This window comes from Vanellus vanellus (assembly GCF_965231255.1).
Source record: "Vanellus vanellus genome assembly, chromosome: Z".
Lineage (NCBI taxonomy): Eukaryota > Metazoa > Chordata > Aves > Charadriiformes > Charadriidae > Vanellus > Vanellus vanellus.
Genome location: NC_138908.1, coordinates 62,475,486 through 62,493,364, shown reverse-complemented (window position 1 = coordinate 62,493,364; position 17,879 = coordinate 62,475,486). Strand labels below are relative to the sequence as shown.

The following is a 17,879-nucleotide window of genomic DNA, read 5'->3' as shown; positions in this document are numbered from 1 at the left end:
CTATTGCAGCCTGGTTAGTTTGTGTCCTCAAATTGTACAAAAATGCTAGAAAAGAAGTTAAGTCTTCTCGGACAGGGACTTTTTTGCTGTATACTCTTTTCTCACCACATGGGACAGAATACATGCTGAATGCTGCAGGAGTAAGAAGGTGGTATGTTGGAAGGACATTGTGCTCCAGCTACAGTGGAAAGTATTTGGATGCTATATTCATTCAACATCAGTAAAGCCTGTTCAATACTGCTGTAATCTATACCAGGGCTGACACATACTTGACCCTATGCCAAGGAAGTCACAATGTGCTTACATAAGCCTTTTCCCTGCTTATGGACCAGTTGCTCAAAATTGCCTAACTTCTCTTTTTATTGTGGTGTGCATTGTAATTGCTGTTTACTCAGCAGTAAACTGAATTCAAAACTCAGGAACTGAAGAGAGGGTTTTTAGGACAGATGTATATTTCTGTATGCTGACTGGAAAATACAGACACAGTCCAAGAAGATCTAATCATCTATGAATATTCATTGCTCTATTTCTGCCAAACAACTCAGTTGCAGAACCATTAGAAAGCAAACACAAACACAAACATGTATTATCTGTGCTAGTACAGTTTGAAGGTAGAACATGGAGGATGTGCAGGTTACACAAGAAATGTGAATGTTGAGGTCCTTAGCAAGTGCTGCTTGATTTTCTTTTAAAACTCAGGACCCAGTAAGACAGTTGGACTATTTCCAGCTGCCAAGGCATGCATTTCAAAGGCAGCCTAACTCAGTGGGGTTTCTAGGTAATGGTTAGGAGGCAGCGCAATAAAAAAGAAGAGATGTTATAATAAACACATGAACTATGCACATGTAACGCCTTCTTAAAGCATTTATTCCAACCTAGCTTAAAAAAATCTTTAAATAAATGTGCTCACTTACAAACTTTGATTAGCAAACTGTGAAATACTAATAAAGGCAGAAAAACCTCTGTTTAAGTCTGTCAATTAAGGCAGTTCCTTGAAGAAGTCTGAAGCTGACCTCAACACAGTAACCTTATCCGGCCAGATATGTTACAGTACAAATTGTTTATACAGGCACAAGGTTTTAAAAAGTTATTTAAGTTGCAGTACTTAAAACAGTCAAATATTTTGTTCTACTTAGCTAGACCCTGTGCTTGCCTAGATAAGGAAAAGCAGAAGATAAATTTGCAAACCCGTGCCTATAGTTGGCATGCTAATAGATCTTGGGGGAAACCTAGAATTGACATGAACAAGGTAGATCAAGAATGAATCCATAACTTGTGACTGTGTTACAAAGGCAGTTGTGGCTAGCTAGGGTATTTGGAGAATCCACCACACCCTGCATTTCTTCTCCTAGTTAAGATAAATCTTCTGAGATACAATAAATTTTCTTGTTCTATAGGAGTATGTGTTTTTATAAAAATCAGGATACAGTGCAGTAAACATTTGAACATTGTTTTGAACATTTTAAACTCATTACTGAAGTTCTGTGCGCATTACATATGACTGTGAATGTGTAGCATGTTAATTTAGGTTTCCTACTTTGATATATTGTCCTTGATGGGGTGATATTTAAATGTCTGGGAAGATTAAATAATGAAGAATTAACAAATAATCTTTTGAATTATGGTGAAAAGTTTTTGAGACTATTTGACCTTGCATCTTACATGGATTTTAGTTATCAGTAAACACACCGGGTATGATATCAGTACAAGACTATAAGAGTACTTATTCCATTGGGTTTATTTATTTTTGGAAATTTTTGTATTTCTGTAATAGCTTTGAATATAATCTTAATATTTTTAGTTCCAAGATATTCTCTATCTATAAGTAAAATCTAAGTTTATATATACCTGAAAGTTATAACTCTAATTCTAGTAATACCTATTTGCTTGTTTATGCTTGAAGAAATTACAAAGAACTCATATAATTGTAGAATTGTTTTATTTTTCAAAGATTTTCTCTTTTATGTTCTATGTTTTTGCTTTTTGCATTTTACTTTTTACTTTTCCTATTCATCATTTAACCAAGATCTTCATAACTGTTTGAAGGAATATTAATTGATGAAGCCAGACGACACATTTTGTGTAATTTTAGAGTTTATAGAGTAGCTGTAGGAACAAAAGAGTATTTGGAGTCTCCTGGTTTCAACAGGGTATATGTGAGGAGCTCCTGTGGATAACGTGGTAGCCAGTTGTGCTAAGAAGGAATGGAGAACGGCTACTTTTGAAGGAACGTTGGTTTGCTGTTATTACAGTACCAAACCTAGATTCAACTGGAGAGAGGCAGATCAAAGCTTTTTTCAGACCCATTAGTTTCCTCATTTGTGTAAGAGTTTTCCTGAACTACTCGGGAATACTAGGCAGCCGAGTTCATCCTCCAGACTGAAAACCCATTATTCCGGGTTAGGGAATGAGTACTCAGTGCTTTATTTTAAAGTAACTGGTTATATATCAGATTTCTAAATCATTACTGAATAAAAAATGTCCATATACAGAAGTTTGTATTGTATAATTACTTATCATTCAGCAATGACATGTAATAAAAAAGTTTTAAGTAAAAACTCTTACACATTGGTATAGGACCTGCAATACCTGCACATTTTAGGTATATCAGAAGCTATCAGAAATATAGAAAATACGAGCAAAGCAATCCATATCTTGACATTTCTGTCATACAAAACTTGAGTTCCATTAAAAATGAGCTTCCTTAGCAATGCATCTCCTTTTCCATGACTAATAGCATATTAATGATCTGAGCCACAAGAGGGCACCAAATAAGCATACGGCAGCCCAGCTCAGCTTAAAAAAAATACACAAAAGGGACGTAACTGTAAAAACCATTGCAAAATATCTTCTGTAAATGCTTCAAAAAGCTGAGCAAAATTAATGTGTGTTTGAACTACAAAATTACAGTTTTTTGAGTAACGTGAATCTTTTTTCCCCTTAAATGCATAAGTATATACAATATTTGAGTTTTGATGAAAATGCATATGTATTTATAAATAAATATAAATAAATATAAATAAATATAAATACATCCTTCCTCCAAAAGCCTTGGAAGTTATTGCTCAGTGCAATGAATTTTTAAAAGCTATGTCCATAGATGACATATTCTATAGTTGTTTACATCTATGAATGGAAGAGTAAGAAACTATGCAATTTACCAGATACTATAGAAGTAGCAGTTGTGAATATGGAATGAATCATGGAGGTGAAATGATTTCAGAAAGAAACATGATGAGTGGAAAACTAAGAAGAAAAAGCCTTCTATATTTCCTGTTTTAAGCCTTGCCTATTACATTTCTTATGCTGCACAAAAGCTTGAAATATAGAATACAGTGATCAATGACTGTAATTTAGATTTGGTAGCAGTTTGTGTTTCATAATTCAGTAATTTTGACATAATTTTGTACAGGTATAAATTCACTGTGCAAATACATAATCACAGCATAGTGATTTTAAAAAGTTAATATAGCCAGGAAAAGGCTATTCATTGAACAGTTGTGGCATATTTCAGGGTAAAGCTAGATAGCAAGAACTGATAGCAAGAGCTTCTAGCTATCCTTCCTGATAGGACTGTTTAATGATACTTGATAAATCTTCATATAATACTTGCTTTCTCTTCTCTCTTTCAGTTTCAAGGCCCTTCCAAGCTCTGCTTCATTGTTACTAGTTGCTCCTCTTCTCATATCACAGTCCCATGATCATCCACCTCAATAGCCCATTTGTCTGCTTTTCCCCATGTTTGTACTCCCACAAATTTATCTGAAATATTCTACAAGTCTACTGTTCTTTTTCTTTTACTCCTTCCTCTAAGATTACTTTTTAAGTGATATACGTAATAGTAAAATAATTAGCTTGTTGTACTTAAGATGTTTCTTACTGCTAACAGTGAGTACTTATTTTATAGATTTATACAAAGAAGCAAGCAGTTTAAACCTCTTGCTTCAGGCTGGCAGTCTTAAAAGAAACTAGAATAGATCTACCTGTCAAACTGTGGACTTGGCCTGGTATTGGTTATATATCCTTCCTGCGCTATATGTACCTTATACACAAATAAAAGATGTAAGCCGGGGCCCCTTCATGTAAGCATCACCATGTTTGCAACCAAAGTTCAAGTGCTTTCACAGTTACATTTTGAAATTAATGCATGGTTTGAAAAACAGAGAGAAAATTTCTCAGGACTGCTGGTATGAATTCTCAGATCTCTCTGTAGATCAGAACAACATCTGAAACTTGTAGGAGAGAAGTAAGTGTCCATTTTTGTCTGGTTCAGACCCAATTCTCCAGCAGTTTATTTTGGTTTCTGATCCTTTAGAACTCAGGATGTAGAATGCTGTTTGACCTGGTATGATTGAGGGGTGTCTGCCTCAAGTTACATTATTGGAAGAGTATCAGCAGTTACTGTGACTGTTTATGGTAGTTATAATGAGATGTTTCCATCTAAGGGAAAGAAAACTATGATGGCTGTTACTGTAAACAATGCAAAGGGCAGGACAAAAACAGAAGCCTAAAGAACCAACAGGTACAATGGCAGTGGTCAATCATGTTCATACTGGGACTTTCACACTCTAAGCCACAACTTTCCACAGACAGTGCTACAAAGAAAAAAGCTGTGAGAGATCATAAAACAAAACCAAAATGTTGGCATCCATAAAAGGCAACAGTTGAGGACAACTGCCCTTATAGCAGCCCTGCACTTTTAATAAATCCTGTATTGGTAACTGCTTTTGCCAGGTTTATTTGCTTGGCAATGACTCGGTTTCAATCAGAAATGTACAAGTTGCTGGAAGACAAGCAGGTCAAAAAGCTGCTTCAGAAAAAATGTTATGACAATCCATTCCCCACCACCACTTGTTTTTTTCTCTGCAAGATAAAAAGTATTGATTGTGAACTGTAACCTTTTGGAAATGCGTTCAGTTGTCAGGATGAAAAGGTTTGACTTCACTAATGTAAGTTATGTCATGAGGTGGATAGAAGGGCATTTTAATGAACACAGATTATTCCTCAGACACTGGGGAAAAAGGGGAAAGATGCACATAGGAAAATAAGATTGTAAAAAGAAATGAGGAAAAACTTTCCTCAGACAACTTCTAATCATCCTCTTACATTTTATGGCCTTCCATATGTAAACTGCTGCTCTTAGTCCGGGCTACCCCACTAGCACTGTGAGGATGGAGGTCAGCGTGAGGTACCGGCATTCACAGGGAAACGAGGACATTTGTAATGCGGATTATTAGATGCGACAAACGAGCTGATGCGATGGGCCATACTTTGTATTTTAAACGGCTGTGCCCAAGGCACGGCGGCGGGCTGGGAAGCAAAGCTCTCCACCTCGGGGCAAGCCAGGCCGCGGGGCTCCTGTCGCGGCCAGGCCGCTGCAGCCGGGCGCTGAGAGGAGGCACCGAGCCACAGCTTCTCCCGGAGCTCCCCCGGAGGAGCGCCGAGCGAGGCTGCACCCCGCGGGGTCCGCTCGCCCGCTTTCGGGGCCTGCGGGGCCGCCGGGTGGGAGGGGAGGGAGGACGTGGCCGGTAAGAGGCGAAGCTGGAAACATCAGCAGCCCCGCGGCGGGGAGGCAACTGCCTGCCTCCTGCGGGCGCCGCGGCTGTCTTCGCCCCGGGGCCGGGCGGCAAAGCCCTCTGCACCGCGACGCCAGCCCGGTCCCCGCCAGGGGCCGGGAGGGCAGCGGCAGCGGCCGGGCCCCTGACGGGTCCTCGCGCCCCTCCACGTCACTGCCGGGCCGCGTTGCCGTAGTAACGGCAGCACGTCGGGGCAGGGCGAGTTCCGCCCCGGCCGGTTGGCCCCGCCTCCCGCCACGTGACCTGCCCGCCCCGCCGTGCTGGCGCGTGCCCGCCGCTTCCGGGGGGAGGGCTGGGGTGCGCCGCGCCGGTAAGTTTAGCGGAGCGGACGGGGAGTGGCGGCATGTCCGGCAACGGGCTCAGCTACAGCGAGCAGGGGGGAGAGGCGGCGGCCGATCTGGCCCAGGAGGCGGCGTCCACCACGAGCCCTTCGGCCCCCGCGGCCTTCGGGCTCTTCAGCAGCGACACCAAGAAGTAAGGGGGGGCCGGGCCGGGCCGGGCTGGGCGGTGGCGAGGGGGCCCGTCCCTCGGGGTTCGTGGCGGGCCCTGCTCGGGATTGTTGGGTAGGTGAGCGGTTCCGTGGGCGTTAGGGCGGTGCTGGGCTGACGGGACCCTGCCTTCAGGCCCTGAGTGGGGCCTCGGGGCTGCTGCCGGTCAGGGGCAGCTGCAGGGGGCGGTGGCGGGTTGCCCTATTTTACCCCCTCGTAACTTCCTGGAAAAGTTTTCTTGCTTACCTTTAAGGTCTTCATAGCGGAATGTGTAATCTGTAAAGTTTTTGTGTTGGTTGTTTTGAAAAACTGCTTATCATTTTTCCACGGTTTTGATATCTAACCCTACTGGCATTAGTTTAGTTTTGTCTTCAAATGTATTTAAACAAACAAAAAAAAGTGCTTAGAAGTATTTGTGGGAGTTGTAGTTGATCATGGAGAGGTGGCCAGCTTGAAGTGGGTCTTAGCAGTGTTGTATCTTGGTCAGAAATCAAAATGAGGAAATGGAGGAGAAAAAAAAAAACAAACCTAACAAAAAACAGCCAAAGTGCTGAAGGCATAAAAAGCCTTCAGGTCCTTACAGGCAAAGTGAATTGGAGAAGAAAAAAATGTGTCTAAATGGAAGGATCAAAAGGTTTGCTAAGCTGGAATTGTATCCTGCAACAAATTGGAAATCTATTCCAAGAGCAACCAATAAAAAGCACCATAAACTAAGGTCTCATGTACATTAGAAAATCAATCACTTCTTCAGTTTGATTGTTCTGTGCAAAGAGAACATCCATGCTCTAGAAACCTCGACTGATGTGTTTATTTTTGTGCCACACCAAAGTAAATCACAACAATGTGAAGCTGCTGTCACTGTGATGCTTAGCTGTGTAAGACAGCAGCTGATAGGCTTTCTCCGTGCCAGACAAGTCACATTTCTCTTCCCCTGCTATTCCACTAAATACTTTGCTTTTTCATTCTGTTGCAGTTGAAATTTTTGCTGCTCAAGTAAGGATGCCCCTCTGCTGACTTGTGCATTGTAGCTAAGTTATGTTGTTTGCACCCTTCCTTTCCTGTCCCCTTCCATAGAAACAACTTTCCACTCTATTTCTTAACCATTGTTTTGCTGCCTCTTTTCCACAGAGGGGAGGGTACCCTGATCATTGGTCATGGCCAGAATTCTCTACATAACTTATTTAATCCTAGACTGCAGACTGTTTTGCAGATGAAGTATAGCATGCTCTGTTTTATCAGATGCAGAAGCTGAAGTGACCAGTTCTACCTGAGGCTGCCCAGTGGTCAGGGGGAAATATAGCTCTGGGGTTCTGAGAATTTTTGTACACGTGTATGTATATGATTGTCTTTCAGTATGGAAGAACCAGAAGAGTTTGTGATATGTATGCCTGTCTTATTAATTAACTGCTCCTCCAGTCTTGTTCTTACACTTGCAGGAGGGGAAAGACGATCCATCTTCGAAAGGAAGGGCTTGAGAGGAAAGTGGGCATTGATCTCTGTGGTCTTTTGTAGCTGACAAACAAGTTCTTGTTGAAATAGGAAGTTATCCATGATTCAGACCTGTATGGGTAAGCTCTGAGTATGGATTCGACAGTTGAGGAACAGACAGTGTACAGGCAAGATTATGAAATTTGTGTAGTGTGAAATAGCCACTGGACTGGCAAGCAAGGGTTATTGTTAGAAAAGCAGACTGTGTTGCAGTCTGTTTGAAAAATGCAGTAGTCATTTTTCAAGCATATCGTGCATATGTCATATAGTCCACAAATTCCTTATTGAGAAGCAAACAAAATTTCCTTCCCTTAGAGCAGAAATGGAAATCTTCTTGGGACAGGGACTGTAGCCCAGATGGAGGACATTGTATCTTTTGGCGTTTGGTTTTGTGTTCTTTAAACTGGGCAGACCTGATCCCTCCCTGCTGGGCATACAGAGAAGTGCAAGATGTGTCTCTGCATCGTGCATATTGGAGTGTGAGGATAGTGGGATATTGCACTGTATATGTTACTGTACACATAATACTGTATAAATTACTGTTACGGATTTTCAGAGTTCGTTTGCTGATCTCTTTTGATTGTCACTCAACACTGCTGAATATGATCTTAGCTATGTCCTATATCATTGTGGTGTTTCAGTGCTTGGAAACTTTTTTTGTTGCTGAGGAAGAGGATTATTCCGTAGACCTACTGATGATACAAGAAGTACTCTTTCTCAGCAGAGGGGCAAATAAGTAATATACAGCCCAGAATGTTGCTGCACTATCTAACTGTTGGACCAGATGCCAGCACTTGACTGTTGCCAGTTAATCTGAACAATATAATGTGATTAAAGTATAAATATCAGGATATTATTGTAAACAACTTCTTTTAAAAAATCCCGGTTTCTTTTAAGTTGTCTGTCTTCTCCTGTTTGTCATGAAGAGGAAGTAAGCCAAAATGCTTCTGAAATAAGCTAAGTGTTTATTAGAATAGACTGTCTTCAACTTTACAGCATTTGTTATATAGAATGGCCTATAACAAATTGCACAGAGGCACAAATGAGTATCAGTAAACTTAAATCTGAAGTCTAAAGTTGACCTAATGTAAATTATTTATCCTAACTGTCTTGTTTTTAAAATTTTAGTAGAAATACTTAACTGAAGTACTTATCATCTAAAAGTTCTGAGCATCCTTTGGTGTCAAAAGTCCATGTGTCTTTATTCTCCTGCTAAAGCTGCCTCTTTTTCACCGTTAGCAATTCTATGATTTATTCATTAACTTTCAGCTACAAATAGAATCTTCAGTTCGGTTAGTGAATATAGTATTTTCTTGACAAGTTAGTGTTCTGGTTTGGTTGTGACGTGCTATCAGTATTGAAAATATCTCAGTGCCTGAAAACTTTTGTTGTGGTGACATCTTAAGCCTGAGTAAGTGGAACGTTTGACTGTTAGAAGATCAATAAAGATGAAATAATCATTGAAATAAACAATTATGTTAGTATAAACAAGGTGCAATACATTGCATGCACCATGTGCAAATAGTATGTTTCTCATTAGTTAATACATTGTATGTATCAAATACAGTGGAAAAAAGAATAGAGACTGTAAAAATACAACTTTGGTCTGCTTCGATCTGGTAACTGTAAATGTTCAGGACAAAAGAAGTGTGGAAAGAAAGAGGTTTTTTTTAGACTATTATATAAAATTATTATTAAGTGCAACATGGACATAAGAAACTGTTTTCATACTGTTTTTGACTAAACTGAAACTGTTCTCGAATAAGATTTCACAACAAATATATGAGATTGGAGCTAGCATTTTCCGTGAGTATTGAATTGTGACTGAAGAGGCAAATATAGCTTGCTATTTGGTATGTATTGCTTTTATAAAAGCCTCTTGGTTAGTTAGATTGCTTCAAATACATTAGAGGTGGATCCTGTGTTCAGAGGATGGAAACTTTGTGTTCATTTTGTTAAATATATCAATAACTCAATAATTAAAAGATCTTATGTATCTGAGAAGGGTCAGTCTAAATGTGTAGAATGGGCCCCATTGTGTGGCTGGAGATGCCTGTTCCTCTCCTCCCCCTCTCCTTTTTCCATGCAAGTCACATGAGCTGACATGTACGGTATTCCTTTATACAACTTGTATAGTTACATTTTAGGAATTTGTTCATGTGTCCAGGTAGGTAGTCTGACACTTGTCTGTAAACTGGTTATGTTCCAGACATAGGTCACTCTAGGTGCTCCAGATGTTAATAGTGTATTTTTATAGTTACACTATGTACTGTTTTTCTATGTAGAGGGATGAAAAGTCTAAGCACCTTCCAACTTCTAAGAAAACCTGAAGAGAGAATTAGTAACACAGAATCCATGTTAATTGCATACATTAGGGTGCAGCTATTACTGCCTATAGTTAATTGCTGGTGGACAGAGGGTTTTAATCTATATTACATGCAGGTAAATTTTGTTTAAAATGCAATCAATTTTAAAATATAATAATGTTTGGTTCTTGGAAATTATACAATTTCAGCAATAAAACTATCTATTGCTGTATCTAAACCAAATGTAAAAACTTAAGGGTGAATCACATGAGTAACATCAGTGGATTTCAATTGATAAGTACAGTAGTGAAGCAGATGGCAAAACTTATAGCATGCATTTTCAACTTTACTGATTTACATCTTTAAACTGTATTCCTGCCAAGCAAAATACATTTGTAATTTATTAGACTTTTTTCCTGCAGATCTGGCTTACGCATTCTGTTGAGCTATTCATCAGAAATCTCAGCAGGGCTGCAAACCCTCTTTTTTTTTTTTTTTTTTTTTTTCCTGAGATTTGCCCAGGCCTGTTTTGCAGAGAGCTGATCTAAGGTGGTGATTTCATTAAGATACTCATTTCCCAATTCTCTGTGCAGAAGACTTTTCCAAATTCATCACAGCTAAAAACTTGCTTTCAACAGCTGCCAGAGATGTTCTTGGAGTCTTAAATTGATCTAGTTTTGCCTTGGCATATCCAGTTCAACCAGTCATGGAAAGCTTGTGCGTAGACTGCCATTTGTGAAATTCTTGGAGGAGACTCCAGCCCTAATATTCAAACTTGATGCATCTGCTGGCTCATTGGCACAACTACTTTCTTTCCCCATCTGTTGTAATGGCGCTATGCCCACTAATATGGTGATATGCCAGTTTCGGTAGGATGTACAAGCCAGCAAAGATGAATGGTTTGGATGAACTGATGACTCTACAAGATAAAATCTGAACCTTGTAGTCAGTACCAGGATAGGAACTAAATGTAGTATACACAGGCATACTACTACAGAGCACTTCTCCAGCTGAAATCGGTCAGATCTGATGGGAAGTGACACACTGTGAATATATTCTTATTGCCATGCATTTGGCACATATGAAGATGCAAGCAATGAACTGTTGATTTGCTGTGATTTTCTGCAATGTAGTAATTACATTTTTTGAGGCTTTTTTATTTCCTCAGAAAGGCAAGTTTTATAGTTTAAGGTCTTCACTGTGGTTTCTGCATATTTATTTTGTTGTCATATGTTTGCCTTAGACACTTGTTATGATCTGCATCCTGAATGACATTAAAAAATACGTTTCTTTAACACTGTTATAACATAAGGCCGACACTTGAAAGAAATTCCAGATTTTCTTAGTTCTGCTTTTCTGAAGAGTATCCTCACTATGCTACCCTGCAGTAGTTTTCTTGCTTTGAGACAATCAGAATTCTTTTGGCATATAAAGGTGTGGTTTTTTGGCATTTTTTGAACAACAATGTTATGCTGTTTAACAGTGTTTCTGAAATGTTGTTGGCATACGTAAATATACTAACACTGTTGTAGATTCTGGCAGCAGCAGCACTACCTTTGTGGTGGTATCTTTTTAAAAGAAGCCGTTTCCCACCATTTTCAAGAAAGCTGGAAATACTGCTTTTCACTCTCCTAGACTCCCTTCACAACCCTCAAATGGTGCAAAGTGATGTGCAAATGTCTGCAGATTCTGATCACTGGCCACAAGACTGGGTGTAAATTGATACAACCACTTAAGTGGCAGCACCACCTCAGATGCCACTTTTTCAGCCTTCAGGAAACTGATCTCTGCCACCAAGGAGGATTTTTTTTTTTCTCTCACAGAAGCTTCCCTGCATCATCAGAGGTGTGGGTGCTATGAGAACAGGTTGCACACAGTGGAGTTGCAAGATTGCTACTTTTTGTCCTTTCAGACAACCGTTCTTGTTGCTGGGTGAAATAGTGTCTATAACTACTCTAGTGACAACAGATAATCATAGATTAAATTGCAGTCCTCTCCAGAAAGGGTTTCAAACTGCTTTGTCATACTAGCTGCCATCTGGTTAGAGCTTTTTGAAATATATATCTGCATTGATGTTGGTGGTTGTGGCAACTTACAGGTGTTCATGCACTGAGTTGCTCAAGCATTGTTCAGGTACTGTAGTTTCACAACAGGGAACTGGGAAGATGCTGCATTCGGTTTTAACTTTGTGCTTTTCTACGTTTCCTCACTGAGAAGGATGAGACTATACCTAAACCATCCAGATGGCTGTTGCCAAACCAGTCATTAAATGAGTTAAATTATGTTGCTGGTCAGACTATAAGAGGTCTTGTTCTTCTCTGGCTCTCAGCCTTACAGGATACTATAGTATCCTGGTTTTCCTCGCATCTTTGCTGTCTGTCCTTTAAAAATTTGCTCTCTGGTTAGTATGTTTGTTTTTCAGATTGAAAAATTAGGTGTGGCTGAAAAAGAAATAGATTATTTCTTATCTCAGTTTCTCTTTAAACCACAGTACAGCTACACTCATAGCCAAATGAGTCTTCCTTGAAATAATAGTTGAATTCTGTGTTGGTGTTATAATGGGAGAGGATGGCAATACTGAATAGCACCACAAGATGTCACTCAAACAGTTTGTGGTATAGAATGAAACACAGTGAAACTCAGATTTCTTAATTTCCTGTTAGAGGAAGACCCCAAATCAACAGCAAAATAAACTCAAATTGCAACATGTATTCGTTGCTGCTTTAGCTTCCATGTTATATGGCTCTGAAATCAATTTACAGTTCCTCTTTAAGTGTTACATTCAGAATTGTTTACAGTTTACACAACAGCCTAAGCTAGAATAAGGATTTTGCAGTGCTAGTAAAATGTAAAAACTCTTTAAAAATTATTATTATATGTATTTTTTATTTTATTTTTTTTAATTTTGTGGGGGGATGCAGGACCTTCCATAGGACTTCACTGCTACTCAGGTGCCAAGACCAAAGGTTAAGCTGCTCTGTCAGTGTGGATTTTCTGCTTCAAACCTGGTAACGTTTACAGTATTTTGAACTTCATGTTGGAACATTTTGCTGTGCTGCAGGCAAAAAAATAAATCTTAGTATGCTTTGATTAAAAGTATGTCATCCAGACTGACGTCTCCTAAAGACTTTGAACGCAAGAACAACGCAGTTGATATCATGTGACTGAAAGTATGCAGTGGATGGAGAATTTAAAACAAGAAATGCATTATCTTTCTTATAAGCCTCTTCTCTTCTCTAGGCTGAACAACCCCAACTCTCTCAGCCTGTCCTCACAGGAGAGGTGCTCCAGCCCTCTTGTCATTTTTGTGGCCCTCCTCTGGACCCGCTCCAGCAGGTCCATGTCTGTCTTGTACTGAGATCCTCAGAGCTGGATGCAATATTCCAGGTGGGCTCTCACCAGAGTGGAGCAGAGGGGCAGAATCACCTCCCTCAACCTGCTGGCCCCACTTCTTTTGATGCAGCCCAGGATACTATTGGCTTTCTGGACTGTGAAGACATATTGTTGCTTGTGTCCAGCTTTTCATCCACCAGTACCCCCAAGTCCTTCTCTCAATGCCGTTTTACAGTAACTTGCAGTATTCTCAAATCTTATCTTGCAGTAACATGTGTTGTCCTTGTAAATGAAGAGCCTCTGTCTCATCATGAGTTTATTAATTTAAAATTCCTATCTGTTTCTTAAAGATTATTAAAACTGTTCCCAGGTTTTGGGGCATATAGATGTCATGAGGAATCATAAAGAAATTCTTACTTTGTAAAACAGCTGGCTGATACACTTCCAGGAGTAAAGATTTTGTATCTAAAGAATTATTAAAACTGTAGTAAATGCTGATAATTTATGGGTTTCATCTTACCGTGTTGCTAAAATTTATTAAAAAGAATAGTTGATATAATAAATGTATATCTTATCATCGGGGTGGAGTATGTGTTCTCTTAACAACAGTTGTTCAGAATATGTAGGTGCAGTGGCAAATGATATGCTGCAGACTATGGATTGGTACTTTACTGTGATTAAAGGTTTGTGATGGTTTCTATGGGAAGACAAAGTAACTGAGAAAGGCCCGGATTTATCAGTGACATAGCTGGTTTAAACCTCAGTGACGTACAGTTATGCCTTCTCTTTTTTTTTTTTCTGTGAAAGTGGGTAATGTTGCTCAATGGAATCTGAAATCCTAGTCTTAATCTGAGCAAGATGCCAGTTTTAGTGACCAAGTATGTGCTATCAAGAGTACAGCATATTCAGAGTTGTTCTTTAGGTGCTGTTTGCTGTAATCAGCATGGAGAGTAATGGTCAGGGTCCTTTCTGGCATAAGACTCCAGGCTATTAACGTAGTTTGGCAGTATGTTCTCTTGACTGTCAAGCTCTAGTTTTTTGGGTTGGGTCTCCCCCCCCCCCCCCCCCCCCCCCTTATTTTGGGGCATTGTGGTGGGGATTTTGTGTTTTGTTTTTTCTTTTTAATGGCAGGGGAGTAGAGGGAGCATGAAAGAGAATGGGAACTAGAAAAATCTAATTGGTGTTTTTTGTTTACTTTCTTACAGCATTACCTAAAAGATTAACGCTAGGCGTTAGGCCTCTTGTAGGTCCTATCATATCCATACTCCTGTTGTATCTAGAAATGGTGCAAAGGCGTATAAAGAAAGCAGTGCTTTTAGGTAGAAAGAAAAAAGTAGTATCTATCTTAAAGGCTACAGTCATAAAATACAATAACCTAGCAGAAATTTAGAAATTGTCTTCCTTGGTTTAACATCCAACCAGTGATTTTAAAATAATGTGTTATTCTGGATGTGTTTTGTGATGTCCATCGTGTTGTATCATTGCAGACCTGTCATGTGTGGTGCTTGCTATTAGAGAAAGTTTGGTGATGAATTTGCGTTTCTAATTTACACTCCTTGAGCTTTCAAATTCTTATATTGAGGAATACAAGCCTGTGGTGGTAAAAGTTGCAAAGGCAGCTGAGTACTAATTCCGTAATATATTAATAATTGCTTCATTGGCCTTTTTGGTAAATGCTATGCAGATAATAAAGATTGTATTTCATAGCCTGTTTATGTTGTATATGGTTATATAGGATTATATATGTTGTATATGGGCATAACTGATTTCCCTTCTCCAAGGGAAAATCATGCTTGAGCAACTTGATAGCCTTCTATGATGGAATGACTGGCTGGGTAGATGAGGGAACAGTAGTGAACATTGTCTACCTCGATTTCAGCAAGGCTGTTGACACTGTCTCCCATAACATCCTCATAGGTAAGCTTAGGAAGTGTAGGCTAGATGAGTAGACAGTGAGATGGATTGAGAGCTGGCTGAATGGCAGTGCAGAGTGTAGTTGGAGGTCCCATAACTAGTGGTGTTCCCTAGGGGTCATTACTGGGTCCAGTTTTGTTCAACATATTCATCAAGACCTGGAAGAGAGGACACAGTGTACCCTCAGCAAGTTTGCTGACGGCACAAAACTGGGAGGGGAGTGGCTGACACACCAGAAGGCTGTGCTGCCATCGGTGAGACCTGGATAGTCTAGACAGTTACACTGAGAGGAACCTAATGAAATTCAACAAGGGCAAGTGTAGGGTCCTGCACCTAGGGAGAAATAACCCCATGCCCCAGGGACCTGGGAGTCCTGATGGACAAGAAGTTGACCATAAGCCATCAATGTGCCCTTGTGGCCAAGAAGGCCAATGGTATCCTGGGAGTGTGGCCAATGGGCGAGGGAGGTTATCCTCCCCCTCTACTCTGCCCTGGTAGGGCCACATCTGGAGTACTGTGTCCAGTTCTGGGCTCCCCAGTTTAAGAAAGACAACTACTGGAGAGAGTCCAGTGGAGGGCTACAAAGATGATCAAGGGAATGGAGCATCTTTCTTATGAGGAAAGGCTGAGACACCTGGGTCTATTTAGTCTGGAGAAGACTGAGAGCGGATCTCATTAATGTTTATAAATATCTAAAGGGCAGGTGTCAAGAGGATGAGGCCAGACTCTTTTCAGTGGTGTCTGGCGACAGGACAAGAGACAACAGGCACAAACTGGAACACAGGGGATTGCATCTGAATGTGAGGAAACAATTCTTTCAACTTCTTTACTTTGAGGGTGACAGAGCACTGGAACAGGTTGACCAGAGAGGTTGTGGAGTCTCCTTCTGGGGAGATATTCAAAACCCACGTGGATGCATTCCTATGCAACTGCTCTAGTTGAACCTGCTTTGGCAGGGAGGCTGGACTAGATGGTCCCTTCCAATCTCTACCATTCTGTGATAATATTTCTAATTATAGTCAACTGAACTGGCAACTTTTTAGGACAGTGGGGCTGTATTATGTAGAGGTTAAGACACTAGATTACAGTTTAGGAACTCGGTGCGCAGGCAGGTGGGAGTCTCTGCTTTTTTTCTTTTTCCCTCTCAGAAGCTCATTTCACCTCTTCTTACTGTTAGGGAAAATGGGCTCAGAGGCAATATATTTACTCTTACAAAGGTTTTTTTGCACCTCCTGTTGTTGGGACGGTTATTGTCCTGCTTCATATAGCTCCATATTATTTGTAAACTGTCAGATTAGGCTTCTTTAAACCTTTTTTTTCTGTTGAAGTAGTGAATCTTGTATTTCAGTCATCTATAATATGTATCTAACCCTATAAGGCTAGAATTACTCTCAAAGGTTTAGCTGGGAGAGGCAAAGGTACTGATGCAGCTGGAGGGTTGCTTGCGTTTTCCTGAGCTCCTGGCAGGTGGACAGAAGTGATAAAAAAATTATTTGTCTAACATTGTGTAATGAAGAACTGTCACTTCAGAATAACTAATGAGCATAGAAACATGAACAGCAGTGTGAGGCTTGCATTTATGCTTTTTACTTTGAGGGATTTTACTTAAGGACTGAAATTCCCTTAAATCTTCTTAATGCTCAGAAGATGAAAATATTTTTGTAGTGTACAGTAAACTATATTATGAAAGACTGAAATGCATTTGCCTTTCCCATTGTTCATTGAGGCTGCTGATAAGAGTTGTTTTTGGAGGGAAATGACCTTTGAAATCTGTGTAGGATATTTGTTTCCAGAAGTTAAAACAGCAAGGGAGTGGGTATCCTGTTACTTACAATTTTCTTTTTTTGAGTAGACCTCAGTCTCAGCAGACAAGCTTAGTTGAGTGCAGTCATCTTTTTTTTTTTTTTTTTTTTTTTTATACTGTACTTAAGAATGGAACAAAATTCTACAATGCTGGATAAAATAATTGAGGTGTCTTGCACTTTTAAATCTGCTCTTAAAGGGCGAAACTTTGAGGTTACACTGAAACCATATCTAACTGTAGAAGAAAAAAGGCTTGCTGCTGCTGATCCGTATGAGTATATGGAGCCATATTTTACTCTGTAAGTATCTAATGCTTGCTAATCCTGGATTATAATTTGTTAGAAAAGATAAAAAAAACCACATGGATCACATAGTAATTAATTTTCAAATGGATTAATCAAGAACGTGTGGTTTTCTCCTGTTTTTCTTCCTTTCCTCCTGCTGCTTTTCTCTTAGGGAAGCAAGGCTGGCTGTAAGCAGGTCTTCGTGTCTTAATTTTGCTGGTTTATATCTTCCCTGTGAACATCTTAAAATGTGTTATTTTGAAATGTATGATAAATATTTTCTATAAGCAGTTAGAAGTACGTTTCATCATCAAATACTTCTTTCTTCTGTCTTCATGTCTTAAATTCAACTTTGCCTTTTTAATTTGTACTTGTTACACTGGTAACTCATACTCATCCTATGATTACTCTGCTTTTGTCACTCCCAACTTCTGGGAGGTATTCTTCAGCATGTACTTGAATCTTGTGCTGTGTAACTTCCTCCATTTTTGCTATGTGATCCTCAAGTTCAAATTAGGATTTCCACATTTTCTACTTTCTCACTTGCAAATTTTGTTGACATATTCTTGTTTTTCATGTTAACTTTTTTGTTAATTATTTTATTAGGTAAACGTATTCATAGACTTGATTCTTAAGCAGTTGCTACATCTTATTCATGCAACACTTTGATTCTTAAGTCAGATACTA

General features: G+C 39.7%; 1 protein-coding gene across 1 annotated transcript in view; it reads left to right on the top strand.

Moving 5' to 3' along the window:
* The first annotated feature begins 5,911 nt into the window (after positions 1 to 5,911).
* AP3B1 (adaptor related protein complex 3 subunit beta 1) overlaps positions 5,912 to 17,879 on the top strand; it is a 165,135-nt gene continuing 153,167 nt past the window's right edge. Inside the window, exon 1 of the mRNA XM_082497703.1 lies at positions 5,912 to 6,050. Within this exon, the coding sequence (XP_082353829.1) occupies positions 5,920 to 6,050 (131 nt within the window). The 5' untranslated portion in view covers positions 5,912 to 5,919. The remainder of the gene's footprint in view (positions 6,051 to 17,879) is intronic.